Below are 16,282 nucleotides of genomic sequence, written 5' to 3'. Positions count from 1 at the left end.
TTTAAAAATGCACAAATTATGGCACATGTATAAACTTTTAATTATGTATTGTCGATTTATCGTTTTATCTATAAAAGGAGAAAAAAAAAATCCTGTGTTGTCTTGCAACTGATTTTTCACCTCCAAAAAGTGTTTGAAGCGAGGAAGAGAAACATTTGGTACAAGAACATTAAAATGTGTGCTAAAGTATTTTACATAAAAGCACAACCCTAAACCAAAAAATCTGCTTACTGACACAGAAAACCAACAAATATGAGACCTCTGAAAATATAATACACCAAAGGGATGCAAAGGTTACCACAAACAGAAACAAACCAGAAGTAATTACAAGAGTTTTTGAGCTTACAAAGAAAGCTCAAAACAGACTATAAAAAAAAAAAAAAACATAGAAAGAAACACTATCAGGATTTTATGTGATAGACCAGCACAGAATACTGACAGGCCAGGCAAGGAGAACATTAAACAAAGAAGACATTATTCCTATCTGTATGCATAAATAGGTTTATTTGCAACAAATGAGATGAAGCCTCCTGTCTGTGTTTGTGCAGAAATTTATATTTTATTCTGATCACTTCATGTGGAACGTTATCATCACGTTCTCGACATCATCTTAACATCACAGTTCTCTCAGAGATACACAAAAAGGATCACAGATTTTTCTTGTAAAATCACTTGGATGATTAAAAAAAATCAAATCAAATCAAATCATAACAACAGCTTACACACACACCTGATCTGCAGTAGCCTCACAGGGTTAACTTGGTGTATTCTGGTATTAAAGTTCACATAAAACAACCAGTATGGCAAGTTTGCTAAAAGTGTTATCTTCTGGAAAGAAAAATTAAGGCCTTTAAAATGTCTTAAATTCATTTTTAAAAGTAAGTAAGCCTTAAATACATCAATCAAATGTCTTAAATGTTGGCTTAGTAGGACTATTTACTTTCTATATTCCATATTTTTCTCGACAGGCCTTTAAGGCTACTGGTAACTCACTGCTAGCATAATCCTTTCTAGCTAGCTAGCTGCCTTCTTTGTGTCAACTGGTTAAATGCAAATTTATTGTGAGTAGGCTGGACGAAATTTGGATATTTCTGAGGAGCAATAGGTCTTAAATTCCATTCTAAAAGGTCTTTAATTTGAATTACTGAAAGAAACCCTGCATAGTTTCAGTTAATGAGCCAGTCAGAAGCAAAGGATGCTTGATATATAGACCAAATCAGGAATGTTTTCACTCAAACTGACCTAATAAGTAATAATATGGAAAAGATAAAAATCAAACAGGGTCATTTGAAATTATGTTAAAAAAGTTTTCAGAGTGCCAAAAATTTGAATTCCTACATTTTTTTTCATTAGATCATACAACATCAGCATCTTATCTTCACTGTAATCAGAACTCAAGTAGTGAGGTTTTTCTTTTATCTGTTCCTGCAGAGTCACTGACCTGCAGGCTGAACTGGTGGAAAACAGGAGTTTCACTGGGTCATAACAGTGGGTGGGTAAATGTTTTTCACTGACTGGCACACTAACATGATTCAAAGCTTCTTTAGATCTCAAACATCCAAAGTAAAGTACAAGAAGATGAGATAGAGTCAAAAACAGTCACGGATCTATAAAACCCCTAATAAAATTATTATTGGTTATTTTAAAGTTTACTGTTATTCAATGAGGAGTGTGCAAACTATTGGTGAGCAGTGGGCAGAGCTTAATCCATTCACGGATATGACTCTGCCGTTGCATTATGTAGTTTTTTCCATCAGTAACTAAAATGTCTGAGGTAAGCACATCATCAATGAGCTGAGAGGTTCTGCACTTACTCTGGAGTAGTTGTCAAGGTAACAGTCACAGAAGTTGAGGAGTTAAAGGAGTAGCAGGAGACATACGAGTGTTTCTGTCTGGAGTTGGTGATTCGTTCAGTGTCTAACGTAGAGAACAAACAGGAGGAACCCTCAATGTTCTGCCTCTGGAGTCATAAATACAGGAGTCGCCCCCTGCTGTCCGTTAGATAGAAGGTGCCCTCGGAAATTCCAAATGTTTTCTTTATTTATCCCAAACGGAGCAATTTTGCATCCAACTATCTATCAGCTCTGAGCAGATGGGATGTTTGATATTTTACTTGTTCTGGCATTAAAGGTTCAGTGTGTCTCAATTACTGACATCTGGTGGTCAAGGCGAGAATAGCACCCATGTCCAACATCAACCACCTGCTATCAGGGAAGTTGAACGAGTTCCCACACTAGATTCCCATGAGGCCAATACATGATAATGTTCTTAGGTTAATTGCAACCCTTAATACACTTTAACTAGTGTTAGCAGTGCCTTGTGACACAAGTAAAAAAAAAAAGATTCAGCAACTTGATACATTTAACTAAGCATCTTGTGACAAAATTTTTTGTAATGACCAAATTAATTTTAACACATGTTTGGATTGGACTGGATTGATTTGATGACATATTTCTGCATGTAATTTGGATCTGGTTGTTCAGGAAAATGCCTTCAAATGACATCAGTTGCAAATGGGAGCTGTATTAAATAGAACCTACACCGTCAGTTTCGGCTCTCTTCTCATGCTTTAGCTGCCTTCAAACCTGCAGCTACGCCCGACAGACAGGACAGCGCTCGGCGTTCTTTTTTCTAGACACACCTGAGGACCAGCTGAAACCTGAACATGCAATAAGGCAGCAGTTCCCTGATCTATTCACACACACACAAACACACGCACACACACACACACACACTGGGTAAAGTAAAAAGCATCAGATCAGAGGAGAAGCGTTCTGCTTCTCAGTAGGGAGCAGAAGAACAGGATGAGGAGGAGATAGACAAGAGTCAGTCGGCCCAGTGAAGCCCGCAGCGCCTCCTGAACTCCTGTCCCCGTTCGTGTATCCATTTGTTGGAAACTGCAGGAGAAAGTTTGCCTGAGCGTGTGGATGTTTATTCAGACAGACATCAGCTGCGTTTCCATTGCAAATGCGCGCTGGAACTTAGTCGATGTTCCGCTGATGTCGAGAAAACACAGTTTTGCAATTGCTGTGTTTCCATTTAATTAGAAATGCAATTAAAATCACACGTCAATAAGTTTGTTCACGCAATAAGTCATTATTGCGTGAACAAAAGTCATTACGCTGTGCCATTATCCTCCTACCACTTCCTGTCATCTTCTTTGTCGTTTCCGCCAGTAGTAACATCCAGCTGTTGATCACATGACTCGTGATGTGAAAATAGTGTTTTAATTACAATTTTGCCAAAGAACCATCTCATCTTAGGTCAAAATTTTTTAGCGCCAAATGTTTTTTCAAAATGGCATGCAAAAAACTGCTATTGTATTTATTTGAGAAGTAAATCCGAATTTATTTTCATAATTCCAATTTGAGCAATTATATGGACAACGGAAACGTAGCTGGGGGAAAAAAAAAAGTTTCCGGAGATGAGGCTGAACTCACCCCACTTGTTTCCCAGCAGCACCGGGCAGGCGGCGTGTCGGGTCCTGTAGTCCCCCTCTCCACTGGGATACAGGTTGAACCAGAACACTGCCGAGCCCTGCAGCGGCACGGTCACACGACCCAAAAGGTCAAGGCGAAGAAATGTACAATTAACCAGCAGAGGGCGCTATCAACTCACCTTTTTCGGTTGAACAGCAGCACCGATGTCGGTGAAGACAGTGGCGCCCCCTGCCTGCACGTCGCTCATCTGCTAGCAGGAAGGAGGAAAACAGTCAGCTGAGAGTCTGAGGGCAAAAACAGAAACGAGGGCTTCGTGGAAAACCGAGCAGAGGACTGACGTAGAGCAGCCAGGTAGCGATCCGGTTCCCGGTTCCCAACTCCTCGAACGCGTCCGGCTCATCTTTCTGCAACACAGACAGGGAACGTTCACACGGTCAGATTTGTACCGCTTTTTTTTTTTCTGCCGATTTGAAAAGCAGAACTTCGACTCGGCGGGAAATTTTATGTTTTTGATTGTTTATTCAATGTCACATGACTCTGTGTTTTTGTGTTTAATTATGTAAAGCACTTTGAAATGCCTTGCTGCTGAAATGTGCTATACAAATAAAATTTGATCGATTGATTGATTGATTGGTCAGTGACCTGCAACCAAACAGGTGGAAATAAGTCGATATTTCTTAGTGGTCAAACAAACACGCCGAGCTACAGCGAGCAATGAGCTGGGAGTTTCTGTTCATACGTACATCCACAGGTTGGCGATGAAAGAAAATATTTACCAATTTTCTTTTTACTGAGCTTAGATTCTAAAGCAGTTGAGATGTTCGCCTGTACTCAACAGTTTTCCATTACATTTGTGATTCTTCTGCATAAATCAACAGATTAGATAATGTCCACTTAACAGAAACATCAGAGATCCATGGTTATTATTAAAATGGGAAATAAAGGAATACTAAGAATGCATTCAAGTACTGACTAAATAAAATAGAGAAAAAATGAAATACAGTGATTCACATTTATTCATACAAAAATAAAAAAACACCTAGAAAACATTAATTAAATTTAATTAATGGTTCATACAAATAGGAAATAACAAAAAATAATAAATGATCATGTGTTTTTGCAATTGTATTATAATTATATCCAATAATACCATCATTGATATTGAAGTAAATATTTCTTAATATTTCTTAAATTACTTCAATAATATTTATTGAAGTAATTTAAAGAAGAAAATAAATAACCTAAATTAGATTAAGTTGTGGTTAATTTAAAAAGAAAACAAATAAATAAGTATTACATCTCTTTGCAATTTTTGAAATGTGTATTATTGTTTTTAATGATAAGAAGAAAACTTAAAAATCAGACTTCTTTCATTGTAACTATTTATTTTCCATGATTCAACTTGAAACTCTGGAAAGTTGGCTAAATTTTGGAAAGAGAAAGTTTTAATAATAATAATAATAATAATAATAATAATAATAATAATAATAATAATAGATCCTGCAGACAAACAAAAACTGATCATTAAAGAACTTCTGATTCTCCAGTTGACAATGTTTAACTTCCAGCTGCTGTGGAAGAGTCCCTTAGAGGACAGAGAGTCCATGTTTATTTACCCGTCCGAAGTCGAAATGAGGTTCATACTGCCCTCCGACGCCGTAGTTGGCCACCTGCAGGAAACACACAGTTGTTTATGTCCCTGTGAACTTCTGAAAGCAGTCTGAAGGAAACACGAGACGCTCTGAACTGATGATTCGGGTGTTCGTAAATCCGACAGGCGAGCCGCTACCTGCAGGTCCTCGGCCGTGCTGACGTCCAGCCCTGTGATGTCCTCGATCTTCCGGTTGATTTTATCCACGACGGGATGCTCGTACGCTCCGAGCCAGGCGCTGACAGACGGAAGACACAGAGACGGAGAGACGTGAGTGTGGACGGAGGCCACAGAGACACACAGCGGAGAGTCTGGACGGTGATGAGGAGATAACGGCAAACGGAGGCGTTAGCAGGGAAGGGATGGACGTGGATTAAATGTGGGACGGCAGCAGAGTCACACATTTCAAACGTCTGTTCATGTACAGACCATCAGTTGGGCGTTACATTATGACCACCTGTTCGATGGAGAGAATCAGGTGAGCTGCCCAAATCTGATACACATGTTAGTGACAGAAAAGGTGAAGTTCAGGCAAAAAAAAAAAAAAAAAAAGAGGACATCATGGTTAAAAGAAGGAAAGAGAAAAGTGGGGAAAGTGAATGTTAAACAGAATCACCACAGACTGGCCAATAAATCAATTCTATCTATTAATACAATTTTTAGTTATATAGATTTAATTTTTAGAATATCTGGATTTTTTTTTCTCTCCCCAGATAGTACAGAGTAATGTTAACCAGCCCACGGCGTCCATCTTGTTTGACAAGTGCGTTTTTTCAGAATCTACTTATTTGGACTTTGAATTCAGGTGAACTCTGTGATGGAATAGTACAGCCAGGCTACAATTTATATATATGTATATATATATATATATATATATATATGTATTTTTGATTAAGAGAATAAAGTCATATTTAAAAAAAATACAGTCATTTATGAGAAATGTTAACCATCTTGTTTAGCACTGGTTGTACAGATAAGGAAATACTTAATCTTTTAACACATCAGCATCAAATTATTATAATCTCTTTTGAAGAAAATCACACAGCCTGAGATGGTCACGGTTGATAACTCGAAGACTTTTTCCCCCTCAAAATTAAAAAATCTTTATGGTAAAATTTCATATTTTTTCTGTTAAGATTATGACTCCATTCTGTTCATTTAATAGCCGAGCGCTGATACTGCGTCATACAATAGAGAGGATGACTCTAGTACAGAGCTGCTATTTACTGTTTATAATTTACTTTTTCAGAAAAGAAAGCGAGGAGGAAAAAAAATTATTAAAATTAGATCTGGTTGGGGAAAAAATAAAAAATGAAACAAAATCGGCGAACCACACTGAAAAACCACGAGGAGGCAGGTCAGGTGGTCATAATGTTCTGGCTGCTCATGGAGGGTTAAGTATGTGTTAATAGATAACTATGATGTTTGGATCAGCACCTCCTCCAGAACCCAGCGCTCCCACAGTCTCTGGTTCTTCTTACCTCTTAGAGACTCTGTAATGAGCTGTGGTCAGTGTGCCTGTCTGAGGGTCATGCACCGTGGCCCGTCTGAGCTGATCCGGCCATCAGGTCGCATCATCACAGAGATGAAGACAGAGGATAAAGATGGCGACAGAGACAAGGACAGAGACAGGAAGAGGAAGATCACTACCCGCCGCTCGGCTTCGTTCTCGGCAGGAGCTAAACTCTAACCTAGCGGGAAGCGGTCAAAACGCCAGAACCAGCTAGGAACGACAAACATCCACTCCCAAATGTGGATTTCTTCTTTTCTTTTCTTTTTTTTTTGGGGGGGGATACTCTAACTGTGGGTCACAGTGAGAGGAACCTTCAGAGTTTTGAGCTCCTCCTAGGACATCAGCCAGGACAGCAGGAGGGGAGGCGAGACAGAGAGATGGACGTCCATTACCTCTTACTGATGCGGTAGTGGGCCGTTTCCAGGACGCCGGTGGTGGGGTTGGAGATGGTGGCTCGATGGAGCTGTGAAGCCAACCGGCCCAGAGTTACAGGGAGACACACACCCACTCCCTGCTTCTCTGAGTAATCTGCCTGTAAAAACCTGCTAGTCTGTCTGGTGTTTGTTTTGTTTTTTTGTTTTTTTTACCAAACAAGGACCTTCAGGATTCATAATTCTTGATTTTTTTTGTTTTGTTTTTTACATTCTGTCCCCTGGAATGCGTTTGGATTCAAGTTGGAGCAAACAGACGGGCGGTGTAAATCGGTAAACATCTTCTCACCCTGGGTTTGGCCAGCTCCTTCACCTTCTCCATGTCTCTGTCCGACACGATGTCGTGGTAACGGACGATTTGAGGGCTGTCCCACTCGTCTTCCTGCTTCAGCGGTCCTATTACGAACCTGGGGTGCCGGCCGTTGTCGTAGTAGCGACAGAAGAGGCGGCTCTGCCTGCGGGGAGTCTGATGGGAAGAAGGGAGAAAGTGAAAGGAAGCCTCGCCGAACGACACGAATGAGAGCGCTGCGTTTCCGTCGGCTCACCATCCGGACGCCTTCGCCGCGACACAGCTTCTCGTACTGCTTCCTCTCTGGCAGGTAGTCGTCACGGCGACCTCGGTTCTCCTTCTGCATCCTCCGCTTCTCCTCGTCGTCGTCGTCAACCTCGAGCTTCATCTGTTTGGAGAGCTGGTACTCAAAGTACTTCAGATTCCCGTTGGCCCGCTGGTGTGACGGGTCTAACGGGACAGAACCAGAATTTTAGCACCAGCTTTTATGCATTTTGCAAAACATAAATGACCAGTGTAAATCTATTACACACTGTAATAAATAATTATACCGTATTGCCTTTAGTTATTCTCTTAAATGTATTAGATTTTACATGTTTTTGCTTACTTTATATGACTTTAATGTCTTATTTATCAATATGTAAAGCAAAAACAATATGCATTAAAGAGACGGAATCAAACAATAAATAAAGAAAAATAAAGTACTAGACCTAAAAACAAACAAAAGTATTACAATAAATGAAAGTACAATCAAAAGAAAAGTTTAAAAAAAAATCAAATAAACGAAATTAAAATAAACTGAGCAGAAAATAAAAATGTCCTTTTTATTTAAAACAGTTGTTTCACTAAAACTATTTTTAACTCATTTAACTGTAGTAATTTCATATTTGTTTAAAATAAATATGTTAAATAAATTAAAGACAGTATTACTTTATTAAGGAATGAAAGTATAAAATAAATATAATTTTATACTGAAGAAAAGACATTTTTAACAACAACTATTTTATTAATACTCCTTTACATGTAAAAGAACAAACTTTTTTTTAAAATTATTTATAAGGGCAGTATTATGTAAAATTGACTTCTGAGCTTTACATCTTGTGATAATGTTAATAGAGGAGCGCAGAAGGCGGAGTTTCAGAAAGAGCGGGAGTTTTTAAAGAGACAGATCCCCAATTTCAAGGCATTAAATTCCAAAGTCAAATTTTTTTATGCCATATTTGATAAATATACAATTTTTACAACATTTGACGCATAGTTGCTTCATTGTGCTATAAAATAGCAATATTCACCTTCAAAAGACAAAATACTGCCCCTTTAATATATGTGTGAAATAAATCACATTTTTAATATTAGAAATAATTAACATACATTTTTGAGTAAAAAGTGCAGATTTAATCTCTGATTAATTTTATTCGTATTGTGTAACCTTGGAGTTCTGGCGCTACCAACCGAGTTCTAGAAGTTTCTTGGTGAACTCCAGCGCTCTCTCCAGCTCCCCCTGCTGGTAGACGGAGTAGCTCAGGTAGTCCAAGATGGCGATGGCGTCCACGGCGCTGGACTCCTCCCCCTGCTCCAGCTGCTTTAAGGCCTGGGCCATCCACAGCTCCGTGTGGTAATAATCCACGTCGGAATACGCCACCTTTCCCAGGTCGTAGCAGTCTTCCACGATCAGGACGCTGCTCGACGTGGCCACCGACGAGGAGCCTGAGAGACAGGAAACCAGGGAGCCGCTGTCACCACGAAGCTGCTGACGAGTCACCGGTTTTCAGCTGTGACCCGAAATTAGCTGACGAAATTAGCTGACCCGGCAGCCGTCCGCTGGAGATGGTCTCCGTGTCCAGCTCGTATGTGTCCTGGAGCCTCATCAGAGCTTTTGCCGCTCCGATCTGGTCGTCGTCTTTGGGGAAGTGTTGCCTCTGGATGGTGAGGTTGGAGACAAACGCTGGAAGAAAAACAGAAAAGTAGCAACTGAAAACTAGCTAAAGCTCTTTTTCTTTAACGATTATAGCAAACACTGAACAAAAATACTGAATTAAAGAAGACTGAACGACATGAGTAAAAATAGTATAATGAGTATAATTAAAAATAAATTTAATATCTTATACAGGATTAAAATCCAAAGCAAAGTTGGACTGAAACAATTATTTGGGATTAATTGATCAGTGAAATAATTGTCAACTAATTTAGTAACCTATTAACCATTACCTGGAGTACATACAGACTCAAAACAGGCCATTCGCTGAAAGAATAACACACTCACAGCTGTTAAGTCAAAACTGTACACAAACGTAAACATTTTTTGCATTTAACATAAACAAAAACTATCTGTAAATATACTGCTCAAAAAAATAAAGGGAACATTTCACTTTCATTTTGTGTGTGGCTCCAAATCCAGGCCTCCATTGGTTAATACATTTGATTTCCATTGATGATTTTTGTGTGATTTTGTTGTCAGCACATTCAACTTTGTACAGAACAAAGTATTCAATGAAAATATTTCATTCATTCAGATCTAGGATGTGTTATTTGAGTGTTCCCTTTATTTTTTTTGAGCAGTGTATGTTCGACCCAGAACTCACCAAGTGTCAGAGTTTTAGCTTCACTTGATTCCATTTCAGTAAAATAATCTCCTATTAAACATGTTTTGCTATCCGGTTATTAGTTTGTTAATCCAAAAAAATAAAAAAATCAACAGCTCAACCATATGCTGTATTGGTGTTAAGTGAAGCAGAACGGGCTGTGCTATAAATGGAATATGTTACAGCACTATAACATATAATATAAAATAAAATGTTTGTTTCCTTATTTAAAAAAATAATTTAATTATTTTTCAGCATTTTTAATACTGTATATAAAAAGATCTAATTGATTGAATGACAAATTTGCTGATTTTTTTCATTGCCAATTCTTCGTCGAAGTAATCCAAAGAATAATCTTTTACTAAAAGTTTGCAGGAAAATAATGTGTTTAATTCAAAGGAAGACAGAGAAAAAAAAAAGTGTGTGTGTGTGTATATGTGTGTGTTCACCATCCGACACGTCAGTCAGCACCAGGCTCTCTAGCTCCGCCCACTCCGTGTTGAGCCTCTTTATCAGTTTGAAGGCGTTCACCGGGTGACCCAGGAAACCCTCGGGATCCTGAGAACCGGCCGTCGAGAGCACGTCCAGTCTTTCCGCCCACCTGAAGACACACACACACAAACACACACCAGCGAATGAGACGTATGGAGTCGTGGTTTTCCCAGAATGGCTTACCTCACATTCCAACAACGCCAGAGGTTAAACAAAAAGAACTGTGTGCCGTACACCTCACCGTTTGATTCGCTGCAGTTTGTTCTCCTCTGCTCTGATGTAGTCCTTCAGCGAAGACACCAGGTCCCTCTCCACGAACAGGAGGTCCGTCATGTGACCTGAGGGGAAAAAAACAAAACAAAAAACACAGTTAACATGAGGAGAAAGACAGTTTTGAGGAAGGAGAAACTCACCGATGGAAGTGAAGAAGTCACTGTGAGCCGATTCGGCGGTGAAGAGGAGCAGGAGGATCGTGAAGCAGTGACGGAGCTTCGCCATGTCTGCAGATGATGCACAGAAACTAGTTAGGACTAACTCGGTTAGGAGTTGGATCCAGGTTCTGCCTCATGATCAGGGTTGAGCTAAAGGAGATCAACTACATCCAGAGCAACTGAAACAAAAAGTCTGGTAGCTTTGACACCCAGTACAGAAAGTTTATTTAACACTTTTTAAAGGTTTTCAATAAAGTTATCAAATTCAAGACTTTAAGGTCTTGCATAAATAAGGAATATGCCATTTGTAATTCACATACTGAATACAGTTTTTCCTTCCACTTAACTTTCCATGATTATGCTGGGATACAGCGTTTTTCTCCCTCTGTTGCAGCATGACCAATTTGAAGAGGATGTCAAGTAATCAGTCTTGTCAATGATTATGCAGACTATGAAATATTTCAAATGATTTTTATTGTTCTGGTGTAATATTAAATAAAAAATAAACTAATATTTTGGTTCTTGTTAGCTTTAAGTCACAATCATCACAATATTTGGAAATTAACCCTCAAAATATTTATCAATTTGTGTGGATAAATTTATATTATGCGTGTTTTACTACGTAATAGATAAAAAACAAAGAAAACCATCAACAGGACATTAAAAAAAAAAAAAACTTATGTTCACTTTCTCTGTCTCTGAGCTGCAGATTAAACAGTTCTTGGGTTCTGGTTTCACTTCCAGTCCTCTCTGGACTTCCTAACCTGAACCTGACTCACCTGTCCAGAACTCTCACCTGAACAGGAAGTTTGAGAAACTGCACATCTAAACGGGAACAAAACGGCTGGTGTTTCTGAGCAGGAAGAAGGTTCTGGATTCTGAACCAGTCAGTCTGCTCCAGTTCCAAATGCTGTTCAGAACCGGTTCGAAGCCGCCCGGTTCGGCTCTATGGCACGGCTAACTCGTGCTGTCTGGACCGTGAATCGGAAAATGTAGAGCGAGTGAAACTAAATCCCAGAGATTTTTCCAGCTGACTGGAAACCAACCTCATCCTGTTCTTCCTTTCCACACAACGGTAAACTCGGTGTTCTACCGCCACCTGGTGGACTGGAGCTGCCTCTGCTCCTTAATCTGTGGGGACCCCAAGCTGTTCCTACCTCACTTATTTTTGAACCTTGGACACACCGGGTTACTTCTTGCTGTCACTATTTGGGTAGAAATATTTAGAGTTTCAATTCAAACACACCCACGGCACCGTTTCCATCGTAAACGTAAGCTAATTTTTAAACTTATAACTTAATTATTTTGCTTTTTTTTGTATTAGTTTTTCATATAAAATTCCAATAAAGTACATGTAAAATAGTCCCTGATTAGTATCACTTTTATAAGCAATGCATTGAATTATGAGTTGCCAGGTTAAAACATTTGGAACTTAAAAAAAAAAAAACAGAAAAAGGAAAGAGGACAGTTCAAGAATGTGGAAGGTAGTGAAGTTTATTGTGAATCAATGATAAACACAACTTTCAGACATTTCTGCAGAAAAATGTCTCACTGGAAAAACAATAAAACATAAGTTCTTCATCATATCAAACGGGAATATTTACAACACGTACAAATATTGTACACAAAATGGCTGCTGGTAGAGTAACGGTGCGAGAGAAGTGCAAAAAGTCAGCGTCAAAGTGCCGTTTGATACATGTTAATGTCGTAGAAAACCTGAGGAAGAAAATGCCCCATAGTTTGTATTTTTTTTTCTGCCTCCGAGAAGGATAATATTTGTCAACTTTCAGTCTGAGCAGATGAGATTTCTGGTATATAAAAAATTAACTGTAGGAAAACCTTTGAGCAACATTAATATCACTTCCACTTTCATGTCACTTTAAATGACAAAACTTTACACATCTCTAAATGCTGCTAACGTTTAAATTGATCTGACATTTGCCAAACATTCATAAATCAAGTGGCAAGGTCAGTAACAGAGAGATTAATACGGAACAAGGAATTTTCACTCAAAGATACACTTTAGGAGTCAAAATCTACACTTTGTAGGATTTTTAAAATGTTATCAAAATAATGTTATGTTTTAAACTTAAAAAGTAAACCAAATGAGAAATAATTCACATAACATTTGAAATAATTTATAAGTCTTATTTTTTAGACCAATGTTCCTATTCATGTACAATTAGAAACTTGTTTAAAAAAACTGAATAAATTCTGAGTAAAAATAAATAAATAAATGGGAATGGGAGATTAGTTTTACACTCAATGCATGTTTATGCCAAAACAACGCCTCACTTTAACTGTTTATATCAGTACTTTACACGCTGCAGTCTTCATCCCAAACAGCAGGTGTCACTGTGGAACAAACGGTGAGGTTTAACTGCGGATGTAACGCTTGAACTAGTGAAAATATTTCTATGCACAAACATAAATGACAACTTTACATCACAAACACATTCTAAAAGAAAATGCAAACTCAAGAAAGAAATGAAAACATCCAAGTTAAAGTTATTTTTGATTTTGTGTTGGACACAAAATAAATAAGCAGTTTTTATAATTAGATCATTTTGAACTTTGATGGTGTTTTGAGAATATTTCATCTTAAAATTTTTTGATTTTTATATTTTATATTTAAATGTTGTCTGAACTGAGTGTTTGTCCCATACTAAATAGTCTACTAAAGCCATACAAGATTACATTACAGACTCAAACAGATTCCCTGACATTATCTTTAAACCCATCATGATGGATGAACAGAAGAAGAAGCTGTTCGCCACCAACATCTCTGGTCAGAGGTTCAACTTGATGTTTCCTCGTCTCCAAACATAAAAGTTTTTGTCTCTCGTTTCTTCTCTTCACACATACTTTGTACTTGGCCATGACCCATCCACAGCCGGTGGTGCGTTCGCTGCCGTTAGGATATTTTGCAGCTGTTTCTGCAGCCCTGCGTTGTCGGGCTGAGCGGCGGCGGTCGGATCAATTTTGGCTTTTTAAGAAGCGTCCCTCCACTCCTCTTGGCAGCGCTGTGATGAGCGGCCGTGGCGGCGGCGGTGACGGAGTAGGAGCGTCCGTGCATCATGCGAGCGTTGAGACCGTTGGCCATGGAAAAGGACTTGAGGTGGGACTTGAGGGTGTGGGGCAGAGGCAGCTTGTCCACGAGGTGGACAGGCGTGCAGGAGACAATGGAGCGGCAGCAGAGGTCCTGAAGACTCAGCACTGACACAAGGACAACACCAAAAAGTTAGTTTTTAAAATTCATTTTAAATTAGTCCTAATTTTTTCAACAATGTATCAGTAGTCTCAGACTGCATTCCTGCATTGACACTGGTTCTTGAGGAATGCAGTATGAGATCCCTGCTTTATATCAAATAGTAGTCAACTTGTAATTTTATTGCATGTTTATCTGGATAAAATTTAAGAGCAGATCATCGACAAATTCAGGGAATCAATCAGAAACAAGTTAACTTAATACTGCTACACTTTTATTAAGTCAGAAAACAAGAATAATTCAAACCAATTATCTATAAAATTACGGAGCCCCTATGGGGACATGGAGAAAAAAAAAAAAGGAANCTTTATCAGTTTGAAGGCGTTCACCGGGTGACCCAGGAAACCCTCGGGATCCTGAGAACCGGCCGTCGAGAGCACGTCCAGTCTTTCCGCCCACCTGAAGACACACACACACAAACACACACCAGCGAATGAGACGTATGGAGTCGTGGTTTTCCCAGAATGGCTTACCTCACATTCCAACAACGCCAGAGGTTAAACAAAAAGAACTGTGTGCCGTACACCTCACCGTTTGATTCGCTGCAGTTTGTTCTCCTCTGCTCTGATGTAGTCCTTCAGCGAAGACACCAGGTCCCTCTCCACGAACAGGAGGTCCGTCATGTGACCTGAGGGGAAAAAAACAAAACAAAAAACACAGTTAACATGAGGAGAAAGACAGTTTTGAGGAAGGAGAAACTCACCGATGGAAGTGAAGAAGTCACTGTGAGCCGATTCGGCGGTGAAGAGGAGCAGGAGGATCGTGAAGCAGTGACGGAGCTTCGCCATGTCTGCAGATGATGCACAGAAACTAGTTAGGACTAACTCGGTTAGGAGTTGGATCCAGGTTCTGCCTCATGATCAGGGTTGAGCTAAAGGAGATCAACTACATCCAGAGCAACTGAAACAAAAAGTCTGGTAGCTTTGACACCCAGTACAGAAAGTTTATTTAACACTTTTTAAAGGTTTTCAATAAAGTTATCAAATTCAAGACTTTAAGGTCTTGCATAAATAAGGAATATGCCATTTGTAATTCACATACTGAATACAGTTTTTCCTTCCACTTAACTTTCCATGATTATGCTGGGATACAGCGTTTTTCTCCCTCTGTTGCAGCATGACCAATTTGAAGAGGATGTCAAGTAATCAGTCTTGTCAATGATTATGCAGACTATGAAATATTTCAAATGATTTTTATTGTTCTGGTGTAATATTAAATAAAAAATAAACTAATATTTTGGTTCTTGTTAGCTTTAAGTCACAATCATCACAATATTTGGAAATTAACCCTCAAAATATTTATCAATTTGTGTGGATAAATTTATATTATGCGTGTTTTACTACGTAATAGATAAAAAACAAAGAAAACCATCAACAGGACATTAAAAAAAAAAAAAACTTATGTTCACTTTCTCTGTCTCTGAGCTGCAGATTAAACAGTTCTTGGGTTCTGGTTTCACTTCCAGTCCTCTCTGGACTTCCTAACCTGAACCTGACTCACCTGTCCAGAACTCTCACCTGAACAGGAAGTTTGAGAAACTGCACATCTAAACGGGAACAAAACGGCTGGTGTTTCTGAGCAGGAAGAAGGTTCTGGATTCTGAACCAGTCAGTCTGCTCCAGTTCCAAATGCTGTTCAGAACCGGTTCGAAGCCGCCCGGTTCGGCTCTATGGCACGGCTAACTCGTGCTGTCTGGACCGTGAATCGGAAAATGTAGAGCGAGTGAAACTAACTAAATCCCAGAGATTTTTCCAGCTGACTGGAAACCAACCTCATCCTGTTCTTCCTTTCCACACAACGGTAAACTCGGTGTTCTACCGCCACCTGGTGGACTGGAGCTGCCTCTGCTCCTTAATCTGTGGGGACCCCAAGCTGTTCCTACCTCACTTATTTTTGAACCTTGGACACACCGGGTTACTTCTTGCTGTCACTATTTGGGTAGAAATATTTAGAGTTTCAATTCAAACACACCCACGGCACCGTTTCCATCGTAAACGTAAGCTAATTTTTAAACTTATAACTTAATTATTTTGCTTTTTTTTGTATTAGTTTTTCATATAAAATTCCAATAAAGTACATGTAAAATAGTCCCTGATTAGTATCACTTTTATAAGCAATGCATTGAATTATGAGTTGCCAGGTTAAAACATTTGGAACTTAAAAAAAAAAAAACAGAAAAAGGAAA

The 16,282-nt window shown here is 39.0% G+C and overlaps 2 protein-coding genes across 5 annotated transcripts; both read right to left on the bottom strand.

Annotated features, from left to right (window-relative positions):
* Positions 1 to 535: 535 nt before the first annotated feature.
* LOC106937808 (prolyl 4-hydroxylase subunit alpha-1-like) lies at positions 536 to 11,981 on the bottom strand. 4 transcript variants are annotated; one of them, XM_015019517.1, is made up of 15 exons: positions 11,626 to 11,981; positions 10,812 to 10,898; positions 10,640 to 10,736; positions 10,356 to 10,507; positions 9,132 to 9,269; positions 8,777 to 9,031; positions 7,581 to 7,774; positions 7,325 to 7,501; positions 6,573 to 6,643; positions 5,230 to 5,329; positions 5,057 to 5,110; positions 3,779 to 3,844; positions 3,619 to 3,687; positions 3,441 to 3,537; positions 536 to 2,897 (listed from the first exon to the last, which is right to left on the bottom strand). In XM_015019517.1, the coding sequence occupies exons 2-15, from the start codon at positions 10,894 to 10,896 to the stop codon at positions 2,827 to 2,829; spliced, it is 1,626 nt and encodes a 541-aa protein (XP_014875003.1). In that variant the 5' UTR covers positions 10,897 to 10,898; positions 11,626 to 11,981; the 3' UTR covers positions 536 to 2,826. The 4 variants fall into 4 exon arrangements, with proteins under 4 accessions (XP_014875003.1, XP_014875004.1, XP_014875001.1 ...); XM_015019518.1 differs by lacking the exon at positions 6,573 to 6,643 and adding an exon at positions 6,997 to 7,067 and having other exon boundaries at positions 7,349 to 7,501; positions 11,626 to 11,980; XM_015019515.1 differs by lacking the exon at positions 6,573 to 6,643 and adding an exon at positions 6,997 to 7,067 and having other exon boundaries at positions 11,626 to 11,979.
* A 2,388-nt stretch (positions 11,982 to 14,369) lies between these two features.
* On the bottom strand, positions 14,370 to 15,605 carry LOC106937804 (prolyl 4-hydroxylase subunit alpha-1-like). Its single transcript, XM_015019510.1, has 3 exons — positions 14,801 to 15,605; positions 14,629 to 14,725; positions 14,370 to 14,496 (listed from the first exon to the last, which is right to left on the bottom strand). The coding sequence occupies exons 1-3, from the start codon at positions 14,883 to 14,885 to the stop codon at positions 14,370 to 14,372; spliced, it is 309 nt and encodes a 102-aa protein (XP_014874996.1). The 5' UTR covers positions 14,886 to 15,605.
* Between the last annotated feature and the right edge of the window lie 677 nt (positions 15,606 to 16,282).

This window comes from Poecilia latipinna, unplaced genomic scaffold (assembly GCF_001443285.1).
Source record: "Poecilia latipinna isolate Pla-1442-1.1 unplaced genomic scaffold, P_latipinna-1.0 Scaffold2441, whole genome shotgun sequence".
NCBI lineage: Eukaryota > Metazoa > Chordata > Actinopteri > Cyprinodontiformes > Poeciliidae > Poecilia > Poecilia latipinna.
Note: the sequence above shows the minus strand (reverse complement) of the source record. Positions and strands in the feature narration are given on the sequence as shown.

Coding starts and splice junctions, on each gene's coding strand:
- LOC106937808 (XM_015019517.1), bottom strand. CDS start 10,896: ATGGCGAAGCTCCGTCACTGCTTCACGATCCTCCTGCTCCTCTTCACC. Junction 10,508..10,639: donor AAACTGCAGCGAATCAAACG/GTGAGGTGTACG, acceptor GTGTGTCTTCAG/GTGGGCGGAAAGACTGGACG. Junction 2,898..3,440: donor GCTGCTGGGAAACAAGTGGG/GTGAGTTCAGCC, acceptor TTTCTCCTGCAG/TTTCCAACAAATGGATACAC.